The sequence below is a fragment of the Rhinopithecus bieti genome, unplaced genomic scaffold (assembly GCF_001698545.2).
Source record: "Rhinopithecus bieti isolate Rb0 unplaced genomic scaffold, ASM169854v2 scaffold_19858, whole genome shotgun sequence".
Classification (NCBI taxonomy): domain Eukaryota; kingdom Metazoa; phylum Chordata; class Mammalia; order Primates; family Cercopithecidae; genus Rhinopithecus; species Rhinopithecus bieti.
This window is the reverse complement of record NW_016810077.1, coordinates 324,425-341,591: the sequence shown is the minus strand read 5'-3', so window position 1 is coordinate 341,591 and position 17,167 is coordinate 324,425. Positions and strand designations below refer to the sequence as shown.

The window sequence follows — 17,167 nt, the reverse complement described above, 5'->3', positions numbered from 1 at the left end:
AAAAAAAAAAAAAAAAAAAAAAAAATTCTTTCATAGAGATAGGGTCTTGCTATGTTGCAGAGGCTGATTTTGAACTCCTGGGTTCATGTGATCCTTCTACCTTGGCCTCCAAAAGTGCTGGGATTACAGGCCTGAGCTACTGTGCCTGGTCTATTACATTTTCTTAGGAAAAACCCAGAGTGATCCTTTGGACTCCGTGTTCTAATTGCGCAGTCCTTGAAAAGTTACGAGTATGTCCTTTTAAAAAGTTTGTCTAGTAAATTACTGAGAAGCCATTATCTCCCCAACCTATAATTAAATAAGTAAAATTTAAAATACAGATATGAGTTATGCCACAGTTCTAATATACTAGAAATAAGTATAGTGGAAAACAATACATAGAAGTTAACTTTTTTGTCCTGAAGCCACTAAATAAATCAACACTTCAGCCTGTAATTTGTTGTTGTTGTTGTTGAGACGGAGTCTTGCTCTGTCACCCAGTGAGCGCGATCTCGGCTCACTGCAAGCTCCGCCTCCCGGTTCACCCCATTCTCCTGCCTCAGCCTCCCCAGCAGCTGGGACTACAGGAGTCCGCCGCCATGCCCGACTAATTTTTTTGTATTTTTAGTAGAGACAGGGTTTCACTGTGTTAGCCAGGATGGTCTCGATCTCCTAACCTTGTGGTCCGCCCACCTCGGCCTCCCAAAGTGCTGGGATTACAGGCGTGAGTCACCGCGCCCGGCCCCGACTGGAATTTTTTAAAGCCCTAATTTAGCATTAGAAGCTCACATATCTCAGGCAATGGAAAAATAATTAAAAGAAAATTAGTCAATACTGAAGGATAAATCAGGTCATATGCTGACATAAAAATCTATCATGTAACTTGAAACAATATTTCATACTTTTCTCTAGTGGGAACCAAATGAAAATATACTAACTTTCTAGTTGCCAAATAAAAGATGAATTTTGAATGCTTCCTAAAGAATTCTTTAAATTTTGTAACCCTAATATCTTCACTATGAAAAATGCTCTTTGCTTAATTTACTTTTCAGGAGTCACTCTACTGTTTCTGACGTGAAATACTTTATTCTGATGACTGAATTCTTTATATATCTAGAAGGAGAAATAATTGTTTACATATAGTTCAACATATTTTAAAATTAAATGTAGTTTTGATTCCGAAACTTCTGGTCAAACGAATTCGTCTCCTTGTATTCACACATGTTGATATTTGGCCTAATAAGACAAAATCACAGAAGTGTAAGAATTAGCGGGTCAGGTGTGGTGGCTCATGCCTGTTATCTCAACACTGTGGGAGGCTGAGGCGGAAGGATCTCTTGAGCCCAGGAGTTCAAGCACAGTCTGGGCAACATGGCAAAACTCTGTCTCTACAAAAAATACAAAAACTAGCTGAGAGTGATGACGTGTGCTTTTAATTTCAGCTACTAGGGAGGCTGAAGTGGGAGGATCACTTGAGTCCTGAGAGGTTGAGTCTGCAGTGAGACATGGTCATACCATTGTACTCCAGCCTGGGTGGCAGAGTAAAACCCTGTCTTTAAAAAAAAAAAAAAAGAATTAGAGTGGAAAGGGGCTCTAGTGATTACTAGCCTTCCCACAAGAATCCTGCTATGAATTTTTTTTTTTTTTAACTTCTGGATTCCACTTGCTATGTAGTACGTCTTCCAATTTAAAAATATATGTTCAAAGACTTTATATAGCTATCAACGAAACTTGTTCAGTAAGAGATAACCAATATATACAGACTTGATATATTTTCAGTCAAAAGTAAAGAAATGTGATGTTTTAGTTTTGTCACTATAGAAAATACATAGTTTTATCGGGTCTTTTGCAAAATTGAAAATAACTTACAAGTACTTTTATCTATTAACCTAAGGATCAGGAGATCTTTGTTTGGGAATGATCCATCTAGTCCAACCTTCTAATTTTGCATATAAGATGGTTCTAAATTTAGAGGTTTGATTAATCATGAAAGGGGGAAAAATGATCTTTCTCACATACATTTTATCGACCAATGAGGTGATTCCAGAAAAAAACTATACTCTATGAACCAAGTAACCTGGTAAGTATAAACAATTTAAATCCAATGAAACACAACCTGAAGTGAACTATTTCCACCAATGATAAAAATAAGAAATGTTTCATTCACATTTTAATTTTCTTTAAACCTTTTTTTATTTAGAGCTTTTTCTGGTAAGGAGATATACCATAGGAAAGCAATTTCACTGGCAGTGAGGTATGTATATACTCTACCAAAATACTCCTTATTTTAACTGTTTTTAACTTTATTTACATACGAAGCAAAGAATCAATGCATATCCTTGGTTCAACTATAGTATCAGCCATACTACATGAAATAAAATGGTGCTTGCATACAAAAACTTGTTGTTTGTAAAGGAATCTGATTTCAGATTAAAAGAACGAATTTGTTTTTGGAAAAAAATTTTAAAAAGAATCACAATTTATCATGACCAAGACACCTGCACCATATTTTCCATTCCTCACAGCACATTTATTTCAGTAATTCTGTTATGTCGGTTCTTAGCATGAGCATAGTGTTACACAATTTTCGTACATATAATCACATCCAAAACAAGTTCTAAAATTTAAATTGTAAACATTCTCATCATATGTAGAAATATTTTAATTGGTGTATTAAGTTTTGCTAACTGATCAAATTTGGAAGATAATATAAATGAGAACGTCTATTCTAAACTGTGTAGTGAGCATTGTTTATTAATTACATTTCTACAATGTTAAATAAAGTAAGAGGCAAACTTGTCTTGTAAGCATGTCCAATTTTAGGTAAAACATTAAAAAGAAACCTGTTAACAAAAGAATGTCTTGCAATAAAGAACATTAGATTTTTAAAATCTATTATGATACAAAAATGTAAAGGGTAAATAGTATCTTTGTTGACAAAGTAGGAGGTAGCATGGATGCACCACTTTATTGTCTGAGAAATGCAACTGGAGTAAAGAATATTTCCTTACCACAAATAATTTCCAGAACTATGTACATATTTCTTTTAGAAATACTTGTTTAAACAAATCTCCCTCCACTTTTTAGTATAAAAAAAACCGTTCCATGTGATTTTAAAAAAAACACTTACACATCTAGATAGAATAGTACTCTGCCCTATTTGAGTGAACAGTCTCAAACTATGAAGTACATGATATTTAATGCCCTAATTTAAGTAAATTTAGTCAGCGGTTCTTGGTATTATACAAAACACTAAATACATACAAACAAAATATAATATCTTATTTTTCTATGCAAGTCTTGTGGGGAATAAACAGAGCCTTGATTCTGGTAACACTGCAAAAAACATAATTGTCCAATAAGTCTGTCTATAAGTACCCATGTGCAACAGTTTATTAATGGCTGCTTACATGTACTGCTTTTTTATTGAGTGAACACAGTTAACCAATAAAACTTCATAAACCTTAAAAACACATCTTCCACCCTATATAAAATATATAGACTACTTACTGTTTTAAGTATTCGATTTGCTCTGATGTCATTGTAATTCACTTTCCCCCATTTTCCTGCTTTAGTATTTATAAACAGATAATTTAATGTGGCTTAAAAAAAAAAGAATTTCAAATTTACATCCAATTCAAATTGGCTATTCAAAAGGTTTCCTGGTTCTATGAAGCTGCTTCGGCCATTAGTAGAGAAAATGAAGTTTCTGTAATGGAGGCAGGCTTTTTAAGTAGTGACGTGACTTCCACCATGCCAGCTCCAGTCCGTGGAAGATTAGCGTTTACAATATGTCGTTGTAAGTGCTTAATCCAGTCTTCCTGAACAGACAAGGGTCCTCGAAAGACTAGGCCACAAAACCTACAGAAAGATAACAGTTCTCTTAACATGACCAATTCTCCTTCTTTAAAACCAATTCACATAAAATCCTAAAACATAAGGAATAAACTTTACTGTATTTTAAAGACAACACTTGATAAAGTTTCTAAATAAAGTCAAATAATTTAATAAAACATCAAAACTCCCAATTCGTATGTTTATTAACAGCTATAATAAACTCCAGTAATCTTTGTATAGGTGGGAGCATTATTATTAGGTTAAAATTAACATCTGCACATCTTAATTCACTTGAAACAACAATTACTTCAAAATATGTCATTCTTTAGAAAAGACCCTTCCCCAATTTAGCATTCCTTAAATTGCATTGTGTCTGTGTTTGTTCATGTGTGTTGTGAGTGTGAGTACAGAAGAAGGCGTAACTATGAGGGGAGAGAAAAATGTGTTCCCAATAAGCGAGAACTCAAGACAGCAAAACATCAAACCAAACAAAGTTAAACCATACAGACCAGATAAACACAAGGGAAGCTACTTTTTTATTCTTTTTTACTTTTTCTGAGACAGAGTCTTCCTCTGTTGCTCAGGCTGGGGTGCAGTGGCACAATCTCAGCCCACTGCAACCTCCGCCTCCTGGGCTCAAGTGATTCTCCTGCCTCAGCCTCCTGAGTGGCTGGGATTACAGGCACCCACCACAATGCCTGGCTAATTATGGTATTTTTAGTAGACATGAGTTTTCCTCATGTTGGCCAGGCTGGTCTTGAACTCCTGGTCTCAAGTGATCCACCCATCTTGGCCACCCGAAGTGCTTCAATTACAGGCATGAGCCACCACACCTGGCCAAGCTACTAAAATAAGTCACAGTATAATAGATTTACATTACTATTAGCTAATGTAAAAAACTTGATTCATTAGTTGTTGAAGTACAGGATATTGTTAGCTGAATTAAGATTTTAAGCCTATCTCCAAAAGTTCATTTATAACTTGATTGTTGAGAATGCACATTCTACCACAAATTAAAGATCCCAAATGAAATAGCTAATATGTTTCAAAGCAAAGTATGAAGAAACTGTTCAGATTTGGCAATAGAGGCATATACCTGCATCGGAGAATGTAAACCTCGTCAGCACCGTGAGGTAATGTTAGCATTTTCTTCTTGCTTCCAGATCTTGACCTTGATTTCTTTTGCTTACAATCTAAGGCTAAAAAGAGGAAGAGAAAGACTTAACATTTCTTACATATTTCAAAATATACATACACACATATTTTTCTAGAGAGGTCAGACAGACCATCTAAATCAGTTAGAAAAAGTCTGCATTCATTTCCCTTTTCCCTGAAGCATGCATTCAACTTGCTGATTCTGTAATAGCAGTAATATTATCTGTACTGTACAGCAGTATTATCTGTACTGAAGAATACTATCTGTACTCTTCCTGTACTGCCTTTTCAAATAATGTTTTACCACGCCAAACTAGAACTGAGAAAATGTAACTAATTTGAAACTACTAAACTGGTCAATTATTACAATAATGGCAATGTTTACTCTTATAATCATACATAATTTTAACATCTGGTTAAATCTTACTTATTTCCCGAAAAATAGAACCTTTTATTTGAGATCATTAAATTAAGTTTGCATTTGATTACTGCTCCATTAAGTAGGTCTTATATACTTGGAAAACTTAGTAAGGGAATATGGACAATGTAATTTAAAGCTCATGAAAAATCAATTTTCATAGTGACTCACCATTAATTCTATAATAAAAAATAGCTCTTAAAATCGTATGGTGGCCCTACATTTGAAAGGACAAAAAAAGCTCAACTTTCATTTTTGAACTTAACTTGTATTCCATATACAATAATCAATTATGCAATCGTATGTTTTATTTTACTAGAAAATAAATATAAATCCATATTATCTCATGTAAGTTTACAACTGGATCTCATGTTTTATGCTAACTATTCTTTACATATTTTTCATTTTACATTTTCTCCAATAGCTTATTTTAAAATGTGATTTGAAAAGGTAAAAAAAATTATATTAAAATAGACCAAAATTGTATGTGAACTGTTCTTGAAATTTTCCATTACCTGACTTTTCCTTTATTTATTCTAAAACAACCTGATTTTAAAAAGAAAAAAAAAAAGGTTTTTTTTTATAGGTAGAAATAGATAGCACATAACATTTTATAGGTCTTTGAATACAGCTACACCATTTCTTTGGACAAAGGGATGATAGCAATCCAGGGTGCTGCTGGTCAATTAGCAGGAAGAGAAGGTAAGAATTTATCTGTAGGGATCCAAGGGGGAAGGGATACAAATGTAACAGAAGAGTTACCCAAATGGCTTTTCTTCCATTATCCTGTCATGTGAAAAATTCCCTGGAAAAATTCTAAGTAAGAGAGAAGGAACTGGCTATTCAATGACTCTGTGAAATGAATTGTTCAAAGTCCAGATTCCAAAAGAATAGATGCTACTATTACAAAACCAGTAAACATAGTTCCTTAGTCAAATGGCAATGCTAACAGAAATGTCATATAGAAAATTCAAAACCACAAGAAACCTAAATTGAAGTCACTGGTGTCAGCTTCCTGTCACCTGTCTATTCAAAAGCAAAATCTAGGACACACAGTCTTTTTCTGTTTTTCCTTAGAAGAAGAGTCTAGTAAGTAAAGAACTACTAGAAGTCAAGTTAGGTATTAAAGAATGGGTAATTCAAAACTAAACAACCAAACTCTGGAATAGAAAAATCTTATAAGGATCTTATTAGTTATCTCAGTCAAGAGCCTGGCATATAGTAGGAACTCAACAAATACTTCTGTAGTAAAAATACAGCAAAACCCAGTAATTTAACCATTGATATTTAGACAGCCTAAGAATGAAAATGTTTTACTCCTATTTGATACAGGTAATATTCCTGTACAACACTGTGCATCATTTGTTTAAATATGTTGCTGCAGTCGCACATACTTCATTATCCTAGATATAAATCACTGACCAGTCCAGCTTATGTACAGAAACTAGGTTATTCACAACAACTACAAGAGTGAAATACGATATGCTTTGTAACCAGTAGGAAAAACCTCTTTCCTAATCGCTTTGGTGAGCAATCTGAATTTAAGTGGGTTATGAGTAATTCATATACTGGAAATAGAGTTGAGGTAACTCAAAGAGTAACTGCTACTAGATGTCAGCTATTCTTTCCATCTGTAAAGATGGATCCTTGTCTGTGTTAGGCAGAATAGAGCAGGCATTTGGTGTCTCATAAGATTACAGGTATAATCTTACTTTGATGAGCTTGCTGGTTGTCAAAATTGCCACACTGTATTCAAACTCCTTTTAAAATGCAAATAAATTACTGTAGGATACAAATAGAATACATTATAACAACCCTTAAAAATTTGTTCACAGAATGTTAATGTTAGGGGTGTTAAACAAATTGAGGAAGAAGGGTAGAGGATGGTAGGGAAATATGCAGAAGAACACTTTATCAGTTATAAAGCATTTAAATTTACATGTTGTAATATTTTTAAAATGGAACTGGGTATGTTTATTCTGAAATACAGAAATATTTTTGGTTTTCCTTTAGGGAAAAAAAGAATTATTTTATGGCTTTTGATGCTTTATGGACTGTGGAAATTCTTAAGTTTAGGCTGTGTTATGAATGATCAGATCTAAACTTGAAATAAGAATGCCATCATTTTTGTAGCAATGAGTATTTGAAGGTATTATGACCTTGGAAAGCAGGACAACTCAGTCAGCATATAACTGATCGATCATCTCTAGAACCCAGGGCTCCAAAGTTAAGGTTACAGAATCTCATGCACTGAGAATGCCTAGAAACTTATCCATAAAGTTAAAATATTAAAAATCTGGGATCTTTGGAAATTGAAATCTAAATGCCTCAGTGTTTTAATATCTTCATCAATTCTAGATTATCTCCTGAAATGTTATATTTTTCAGTAGGTGAAACATGAACATATTTTACAATAGTTTTTTCTAATGCCAATATCCAAACTCACTCCTGCGATACTGCCCATACCTTTGGGAAAATCTGTTTAAAAAGTGAATATTTAACATATTAAAACTGCACAAAAAGGGGACATCTATACAGGATCCTCTACATAAAAAGACGATTTACACACAAAATTTCAATAAATGAAAAGGATGAGACACAAACATGTCTGTTATACCAATTTTCTCACTTAAGAGATTTTATTATATCTAGAGGGAAAAGTAGTTTTGTTCTGGACTGTACCAGGAGCCACTACAACATTAAATACAGATCACTAACACATTCAGTTTTAGCATAATGCAGCTCATCAATATCTGTGATAAACAGCCAAAGCTTTAACAGAGTTGTTTATATGAATAATCTGCCAAATAGATAACTTTGTTACACAAAGCCTTTTTTGTAATAGGATTTTATTTGCACTTGTTAGTGACCAAAAAACTCCGAGGAACTTAAAAACAAAAAACCCACACACACTTTTCTCTTTACAAAGTATTTTAAATCTAACATTGTTTCTATAATTTAAATATATTAAAATTTATTTTAGAAAGTGTTAATTTTCTTCTCAAGTATAAGCTCTTCTTTAGAAAGAAACAAATCCAGTCATCCAAACCTTCCTGAGATCACTAATCAGTGGGCAAACTGTTTAAGTGATCAATTTCAACCAAAAGACTGTCAAAAATCTTTCAAGTTACCTGATTTATGAAAGATCTAAATTGCTACTGAGAATATTTCACTTATACAGAGAATAAATTGAGCTGTGAGGTAAAATGCAAACAAACAAACAAACAAACAAAAAAGAATATATCTTCCAGTAAGATACGTGTCTTGGTCAAATACAAATATGAAAGAGAAATACGATAAACTCATGAGTCCTCGAAAGGAACACCACACTGCTATGCTATGAATACGACGACCAATGATCATGACAACAACATGCCAAAGCACTAAACCAGATTGGTGCAAAGCAAATAAATAGATAACACAACACATAAAAATTCGTCTGTTTTCTGAGCCAATATTTAGTTTTACCCAAAGAAGATTAATAATTTAGTTTTGACTTTGACATTATTAAAATCTTTTGCTCTTTCCACCTTTCTGTCCATTTTATGCAATAATTGCTTCTACGAGTTTCACTTTCTTTTCCTTCACAATATAAATGACCCAAGAGAATGAGAGTTCATAAAAACATCTGGAACTTCTTTGATAAAGCACACCATAACTAAATTAACATTCACCACCAAAGTATTTTTACTTGTAATCATTCTCACCTGCCCAATTACTTAAAAGCATGTTTAATCCGTTTCTTTTCTAATTGGTTGCTGGTATCTCTAGGACAAAGTGAAACAACTGGGTTATCTATACCCAAAGACAGAGGCACAAGAGGGAAGAAAATTTCTTCTCTAAGCGGTTGGACTGTATAAGTTTGGTGGACAATATTAGCTATGACCTCACTCAGAACTGCAGTAGGAATAAACATGACACAAACAGGTAAACCATCATTCCACCACTATTAAAAAGTTGGTGCTGGAGGTCGTGGTGGCAGTGGTGAGGTGGGAGGAGGATGCACACATGCCAAAGGTTACACAAGTGTAAGACAGAAAAATAAACTCATTTCTTTTTTTTAACCTTTAACTTCAGGGGTACATGTGCAGGTTTGTTATATAGGTAAATTGTCATAGGAGTTGGTGTACAGACTATTTCATCGCCCAGGCAATAAGCATAGTACCTGATAGGTAGTTTTTTAAATTATCTCCCTCCTCCTACCCTCCACCCTCAAGGTAGGCCCCAGTCTGTTGCTCCCTTCTTTGTGTCCATGTGTTCTTGTTGTTTAGCTCCCACTTATTAGTGAGAACATTCAGTACTGGTTTTCTGTTCCTGTGTTAGTAATAAATTCAATTATAACTGTCACTAATCCTTTAAGGTTCATAAGCCCCAAGCATATAAAAAGACTGCAAATACCATTTTCTTTCCTTTGGCCTCAACTGAAAAAGAATCAGGGCCTTTTAAAACAAACAAACAAACAAAAACACGCTAGCTTGTGTAAAACAGGAATGGAGTAGAGAAAGCCAATTGCTGAGAAGTCAGAGTTTGCTTTATTCAGCGTTTATCTTTCTTTCTGTACAAAGTGCCTAGGAGATCAGCTTCATGGGTGTCCAACTTGTGCAGTCACATAGGGAGAGCCCCACACTCGGTTTAATGCTGTAGGATTGCAGCCTTGAAATTATTAATTTTTGAACGAGGTTTACCACATACTCATTTTGCATTGGACTCTGCAAATAGCAGTCCTGGGACCTGAGTATCTACTATCATAAATGAGAAAGGCTGCATTCAGTTCCACCCCTCAATCTCTTGGCCCAAAAAAAAAAAAAAAAAAAAAAAAAAAGCTATTAAGAGAAAAATTGTTAAATCCCCAATCTCTACACAGTATGAAAATTGAAAAGGACTCCCCTACTCCTACCTACATCAGTTCTTTGCTTCTAGCTATACCACTTCATTATTCCGAAGATGAGTATATAAGTTTAAAGTTAAAAACAGCAATGTTTCCCTTACAATCAGGAATGAAGTATAAAGATACACATTTAGTAACCTCAAAAGTATTTATTTTCATCTTCATTTTCCCTTGATATTTTCACTCTAAAATTAAATAATTTTTAGTACCCTAAATAGCTTTCATTAATTTTTAGAGTTTCCACTCCCAATGACTGAAAAAAAGATAAGTAACTCAATCACACAGCAATCAGTGGCAAAGTTAACTAGATCCTGCATGTTTTAATAATTTACCTGCAAGAAGATGAAATGCAAAATACGTGGAAAGCAGATTTCCTTTGCTTTAAGAATTAGGTTTGTGGTTTAACAAATTATTAGTCCACAAGGACTGGTTGCCTGAGTTTGTCCTACAAAGTAGGAAATTATATTAAGGATAGTCAACAGCCTTATAGTTCAGAGGAAGAGTTAAAGGAAATGGAAGTAGCCTTTTATATTTAAACTTGAATAGATTCAGTTAAAGAAAAAGTACAATTTGTAGAAGCCCCCACTATTTCAAAGTAGAGGGGATGATTACTAAAGAATATTTTGAGCAAGTATTCTCTATGTAAAGGGAAAAGCTAGACATAAATATGATACTTCACACATTTTTATAAACAGAAATTAGAAGCAGGCTAGTTTTACCAGCTTGCCCAAAGCTAAAAAAGCTAACAATATCACAACTACAAGTGGCTTATTGGTCAGTTAAGAGTTGATAGGATAGCAAACGTATTACTTCTTTGTGGTAACAGGTAAGAAAATAACATTTAAAATTTTATTTTCAAGTAAGTTGGACTTGTATGCTGTTTTATTAAGCAAAATAGGCATTAGCTATCAACATCAACCACTTTGCTAAGACACATCTGAAATAAGAATAAACATTAAAGTACATAATGACAATCTGCTTTAAGTCACTTTTGTTTAGAATTACAAACAGAATAATCACAGTCTCTGCCCTCTAAAATCTCCGTATTTCTGATATGTCATTTCAGATGTAGTAACAATAATTAAATTGTTCTTGATCATAAAATTAGCTAAGAAAACCACCTAACTTTAAAATTTCCTTTATATTATCCTTGATATAATCATATTTAACTTAAATTAGATGGGACTCATAACAATATATTAGTAAATCTAAATGTCACAAATCCATGGTCGCAATGGATCTGATTTGGCTTTTTAAAAAGTTCTTAAGAGCTTTACACATTCCAGCCAAAACTCAAACTACAACCAAACATGGTATTGATCAGGTATTTTCTGTGTTAGCCAACTCCCAGCTAAGCTACAATTAAAAACATAAACCTTGGATAACAAAAATTAACTTCATTCTTCAAACCCTAGGCATACCAAAAAAAAAAAAAGTAAATTCTACTTTTCTACTTTTTTCTACTTCTGCAATAAGTGAGGAACTACCTACCAATAAGCCATCTTTTTGCCCTAACCTCCAACAGAGAAAGTCTGGGTGTTATTTTATTATTTCCATAAAGTCAATTAAAACATTACACTAAAATTTAGCTCTGGCCAACCACATGCCTTGTTATTATAAGGGTTACTTCTATCTTAATCCAGATTACAAATAGCATTCAAGAAATTCAAGTTAGAATTGAGAGAAGGAAAACAGCTCAGAGCAGTATGCAAGATTTACCAGGCCCAGAAAGACTGGAGTAGGGGACTTTAGTCACATGACTCTTATGCCCCCCATTGGGGGGGGCAATTGTTTAAATTAGGCATTCATTATGTTCCTGACCTGATGCCTCACCCATTATTTTTATGTTCCTGAAATCTGTGATACAAAGAACAATGTATAGCCAATTGATAGCTTACGTTATCTTAACGTAAATTCTTGATAAATAAACATAGAAACCACTTTTTTCCTTAAAAACCCACTTGTAACTGCTTCTAATCACAGTGTATATCCAGGGCAACTTGAACCTATGCTCCCAGGTGGCCATCCCAGGTGGCCATCCTCAAGTTTTGGGCTTGAATAAACTCTATACCTAATGATATTTTCTGAATCTCATTATTTAAGGCTTACAGAAAAAAAATCATAGCAAACACAAACATTATAACTGAGGATAGAATTAGATACATTTAAAATGCCCAAACGTATATTAAAAAAAAAAAAAGCAAAACCCAGAAACTTGGTAAATAATAAACCCAACAGTAATGCTAGGAAACTAGATAAGACTTGCATGAAAAACAAGATGTCAGTCAGAATAGATCACCCTCCTTTTGGAATCAATGAGCAGCAAAAAACAAGCATCGTAAAATTTAAGTATTTTATGCTACAATGGTGTAACTCTTAGGCTATATTCTCCTAAAAACAAACTTACTGATTCAACAAGTGTGGTTATTTACTTTCGAGAAATAAAAACAAAATTCTAAGTTCTACAGCAGACTGAATGGATACCCTCCTCCTTGCCAAGGTGACCCCAGAGAAACCTTAAAAATTGAGTTCCCAGCCATGATGGGACAGGAGGTGAAGCATGTCTCATTAGGTCTCCTCCCTCACTAACCACCATTAAACTTTCTTTCCTAAGAGTTAAAAAGAAACCAATCCTTTCAAAAGACTTGCTCCACCACGGATATCAACCAATCGTCTAACTCAGAAGCTGGACTCCTCTCTGTTTTTGTGGTTTTGAACTGACCAGCATTCCTGATAAGAGATCACCAACTGGTTCTAGCTGGTCCATGGAGGCTGCACATACGGTGCCTATGAACTCTGTTTCACCTTTTGACATATAAACCCTAATTTTCCTATGATTAAATGTTAAGTCTTCACCTCAAAGTGAACATGAGATGTATGTAACATGGAGTCTGCACACTAAGCATGTGTGCACCCCCTCATGAATATTCATAACTCCTCCTATATAACCTGTTGAATATGTATACTTAGCCAACCCATTCAGCATAACTTCCTGTCTCACCCTTCCTCCTTTGAAGGGCTTGCTTTTGGTCTCTGTCTCAGGATACACTTCCAAGCCTGTAGGCTTCAAGCTTTCTAAGAAATAAAGCTCTCTTTTCCAAAATTGGAGATCTCCAGCTTTTAAGATGACACTTTGTTATAGTGGATAGCTGGATGATGAAGAGTTGCTAGTAAATGACAAGAGAAGTAATGAAGCCTGCCTTTCTACCAGACAGCATGGTAGCAGATTGATTAACCGTACTGGTATAACCGTCCTCCTCCCACTCAGATTTAAAATACTGAGCCATCTCTTATCTCTAATCTACCATATCCTGCTTATTTTATTTCCGTAATATTACCCATACATCTATTACCCCTCCTTTACATTCTTAATGTCACTGACCTGGTACAGGACTCTTAAAATCATCTACTCTGCAATTTTTCCTCCTCTCCGCCAAATCCTTTATTTAAAAAGCAATTTCAAATGCATTACACAAATTCTGTATTCAAATAGTTCCCCACTACAAAGTTAATTCCAACATCTTAGACTAGCATTTTATGTCATCTTTCTGACTCACTTTACCAATCCAACTCAATTCCCCCTTATCTCCTACTTCCTAGTATTTCCAATAAACTTCCCACATTGTCCCACCTTGTTCCTTCCTTCAGGCATTTCTCTTCCCCACGCCTGACCCCCATTTCCATTTCAGTTAGCTATACATTAGGGTCCATTCAAATGCTAATTCCAAAAGCCTTGGGAGATCCTAGTCTAGCTGAAAGTGCCTTCCTCTTTCTCTGAAATTCCACAGTATTTCACGCATACCTCTCCAATGGCATCAATTTGTCTTGTACTGCAGTTATGCATATATGTACTTCTACTGTACTATAAGATCCATTGTATCCCTGCATACTTAGCACAGTTGGAGGTGAAAAAAAATACATGTTGAATTAGTGAAAAAATCAGCCAATCATTTTTTAGTATGCTGGGGAAATAGCCTAATTCTTGCTGGAATAATAAAACAGTTAGTAGAGGGTTACCCAAAATACTGGATTAAATTATATCCAAGCTACTGAAGGCAAAAATAAGAACAACATTTTGGAGCAATAACCACCAAATTGGTTAGGAAAAAATCAAGTTATTAACAGTTGAAGGACTAGTCTTCAGTGACCTAGAGAATTTACTCAACTCAGATAATTCACTACCTTGCTAATCATTTATAAATGATATATTACTGTGCAGATAAATGTATACACATATATGCTCTTAATGAAGAACAGTACTATAGAAATAAGTTATAGCTAAGAAATATAAAGACCCATCTTTTCATTGTCTCATGAATAGCTTTTAAAATAAAAGCCTGACCATGCCATTCTCTTATTTTCTTCTTCTCTCTCTCTCCTCTCTCCTTCTCATCCTGCCACCATCAACAAAACAAACAAAGACCCACAGAAACGCCTCGCCTCCTCCCTCCTCCCTCCTTCCTTCCTTCCCTCTGCCTTCCTTCCTTCCTTCTTTGGAGATGACATAGAGTCTTGCTCTGTCACCCAGGCTGGAGTGCAATGGCATGATCTCAGCTCACTGCAACCTCTGCCTCTCGCGTTTAAGCGATTCTCCTGCCTCAGCCTCCTGAGTAGCTGGGATTACAGGCGCCTACCCACCACGCCTGGCCACTTTTTTGTATTTTTTAGTAGAGATGGAGTTTCACCGTGTTGGCCAAGCTGGTCTCAAACTCCTGACCTCAGGTGATCCGCCCACCTCGGTCTCCCAAAGTGTTGGGATTACAGGTGTGAGCCACTGTGCCCGGCCTATTTTTCTTTTATATTTATTTATGAGACCGAGTTTCACTCTGTCGCCCAGGCTGGAGTGCAGTGGTGCAATCTTGGCTCACTGCAACCTCTACCCCCCAGGTTCAAGCAATTCTCCTGCCTCAGTCTCCTGAGTAGCTGAGGCTACTCAGGCACACACCACCACACTGGGCTTTTGTTTTGTTTTGTTTTGTTTTGAGGAGTTTTGCTCTTGTTGCCCAGGCTGGAGTGCAATGGCACCATCTTGGCTCACTGCAACCTCCGGCTACGTGGTTCACGCAATCCTCCTGCGTGAACCTCCTGAATTAGCCTCCTGAATAGCTGGGATTACAGGTGCGTATCACCACGCCCAGCTAATTTTTTGTATTTTTTTTTTAGTAGAGATGGGGTTTCACCATGTTGGCCAAGATGGTCTCACACTCCTGACCTCAGGTGACCTGCCTGCCTCAGCCTCCCAAAGTGTTGGGATTACAAGTGTGAGCCTCCACACCCGGCCCCCTTATTTTTAAAACATCCTTTAATGACTTCCTAATTTTTTTTTTTTTTTTTTAACCAAGCATTCAAAGCACCAACCCCACCTTTCTGGCACTACAATTTTCCCAAACATCTGTAACCAAATCTTCTCACACTTGAACTCCAAGTTTCACTTCTGACAGCTGAAGTCCAAATTTCATACCTTGTGTCCACACTATGTTCTTCTCTGCCTGAAATGTTCTACACTTCATCTTGTCTTCCTAAAACTCTACTGCATCCTTCAAGTTAAGGGTGTGGCTGAAACCATGTAAACCTTTCTGTAACAGCATACTTGATCTTTTCCCACTGGGTTATGATTATGTTTATGAAGCTCGAGTGCAGGAAGTACCTTTACTGGCTCAGCGATGAGCACAGTCTTGGTACAAGAACTCAAACTTTTGTTGAATGAATACAATTTTGTGTGACTGCTAGTTTTGTAGTTCTCTGGCATTTAAAAAGTGACAAGAAACATACCAGCATGAACTACTTTTATTTATTTTCTTTCTCTCTTTTTTACAAGCTCTAATTCAATGAGACAAACAGTAAGGGCATCAGAAAAAAAAAAAAAAGGAATCTCACTTAATTCCCAGCTCCCCTCAAAAGGAGGCTTAGACTAAAATAATCAACCTGAACACCTACAACACTTAAAGCCAATATGCCCTTTAGTTGTATACTATCTTGCACAGTTTCCAAATTTTGATAGTTTTATGTATGCTGTCAACAATCCTTTCCTAAGTTCTCTGACAGCAGAGACACATCTTGTACTTTTCACATATCCGCCCTCAGTCCAGTCTTGAAGAATTATCAAGGGTGTTTGCTTTAAGTAGAAGCAGGTTCACTCGTTTAGAGTTTTAATCTTAATAAGATCAAAATTTTCTACTTACACTCTTTCAGGCTGAATGAACCATTATGAAAGCATGCAATTTTTCAAACATGCAATACCGTATTATTTTTAAAAGACACTACAGTGGCACTCATGAATGATCAAGTAATTTAATACACATTGCGAAGCTTTCACAATACTACTTTTTCTGTCACATCAGAAAGTGCTCCCACAGGACTTTCCACAACATAAAAATGACTTTTCTAGTGGCTTACAAACCCATTCAGCACCTGACACTGTACTACATGTTCATTAGTACTTGTTACAGTCCTGTGTGGCCAATTATATCACTAAAGCTGAAAACAGACAAAAGAAACCTACTACGATTACACTTAAAAGTAGATGGTATAAAAAATAAAACACTGACTTCTAAAAAATGTTAATATATTGCACTAGTGGCATTGACCTCATCAGAAAAGTCAAATAATTATGATGGATAAGTCATTTGTTGCAGAATAGCAACAACTGGGCTTTACTTCCAAAATGTATCAAGAAAGTGTTCTGGGCTGGGCACAGTGACTCATGCCTGTAATCCCAGCACTTTGGGAGGCCCAGGTGGGCGGGTCACCTGAGGTCAGGAGTTCGAGATCTGCCTGACGAACATGGAGAAACCCCGTCTCTACTAAAAATACAAAATTAGCCAGGCATGGTGCCGTGTGCCTGTAATCCCAGCTACTCATGAGGCTGAGGCAGGAGAATCAATTGAATC

At 35.6% G+C, this 17,167-nt stretch overlaps 1 protein-coding gene across 11 annotated transcripts in view; it reads right to left on the bottom strand.

Annotated features, from left to right (window-relative positions):
- Window positions 1-2,147: 2,147 nt before the first annotated feature.
- ZNF644 (zinc finger protein 644) overlaps window positions 2,148-17,167 on the bottom strand; it is a 104,106-nt gene continuing 89,086 nt past the window's right edge. For 9 of the 11 annotated variants that reach the window (XM_017891267.1, XM_017891266.1, XM_017891264.1 and 6 more), the window contains 2 exons: window positions 4,913-5,015; window positions 2,148-3,840 (listed from right to left, as the gene is read on the bottom strand). In XM_017891267.1, the coding sequence (XP_017746756.1) occupies window positions 3,648-3,840; window positions 4,913-5,015 (296 nt within the window). In that variant the 3' untranslated portion in view covers window positions 2,148-3,647. The remainder of the gene's footprint in view (window positions 3,841-4,912; window positions 5,016-17,167) is intronic. The other 2 variants (XM_017891272.1, XM_017891269.1) reach the window with 1 other exon arrangement.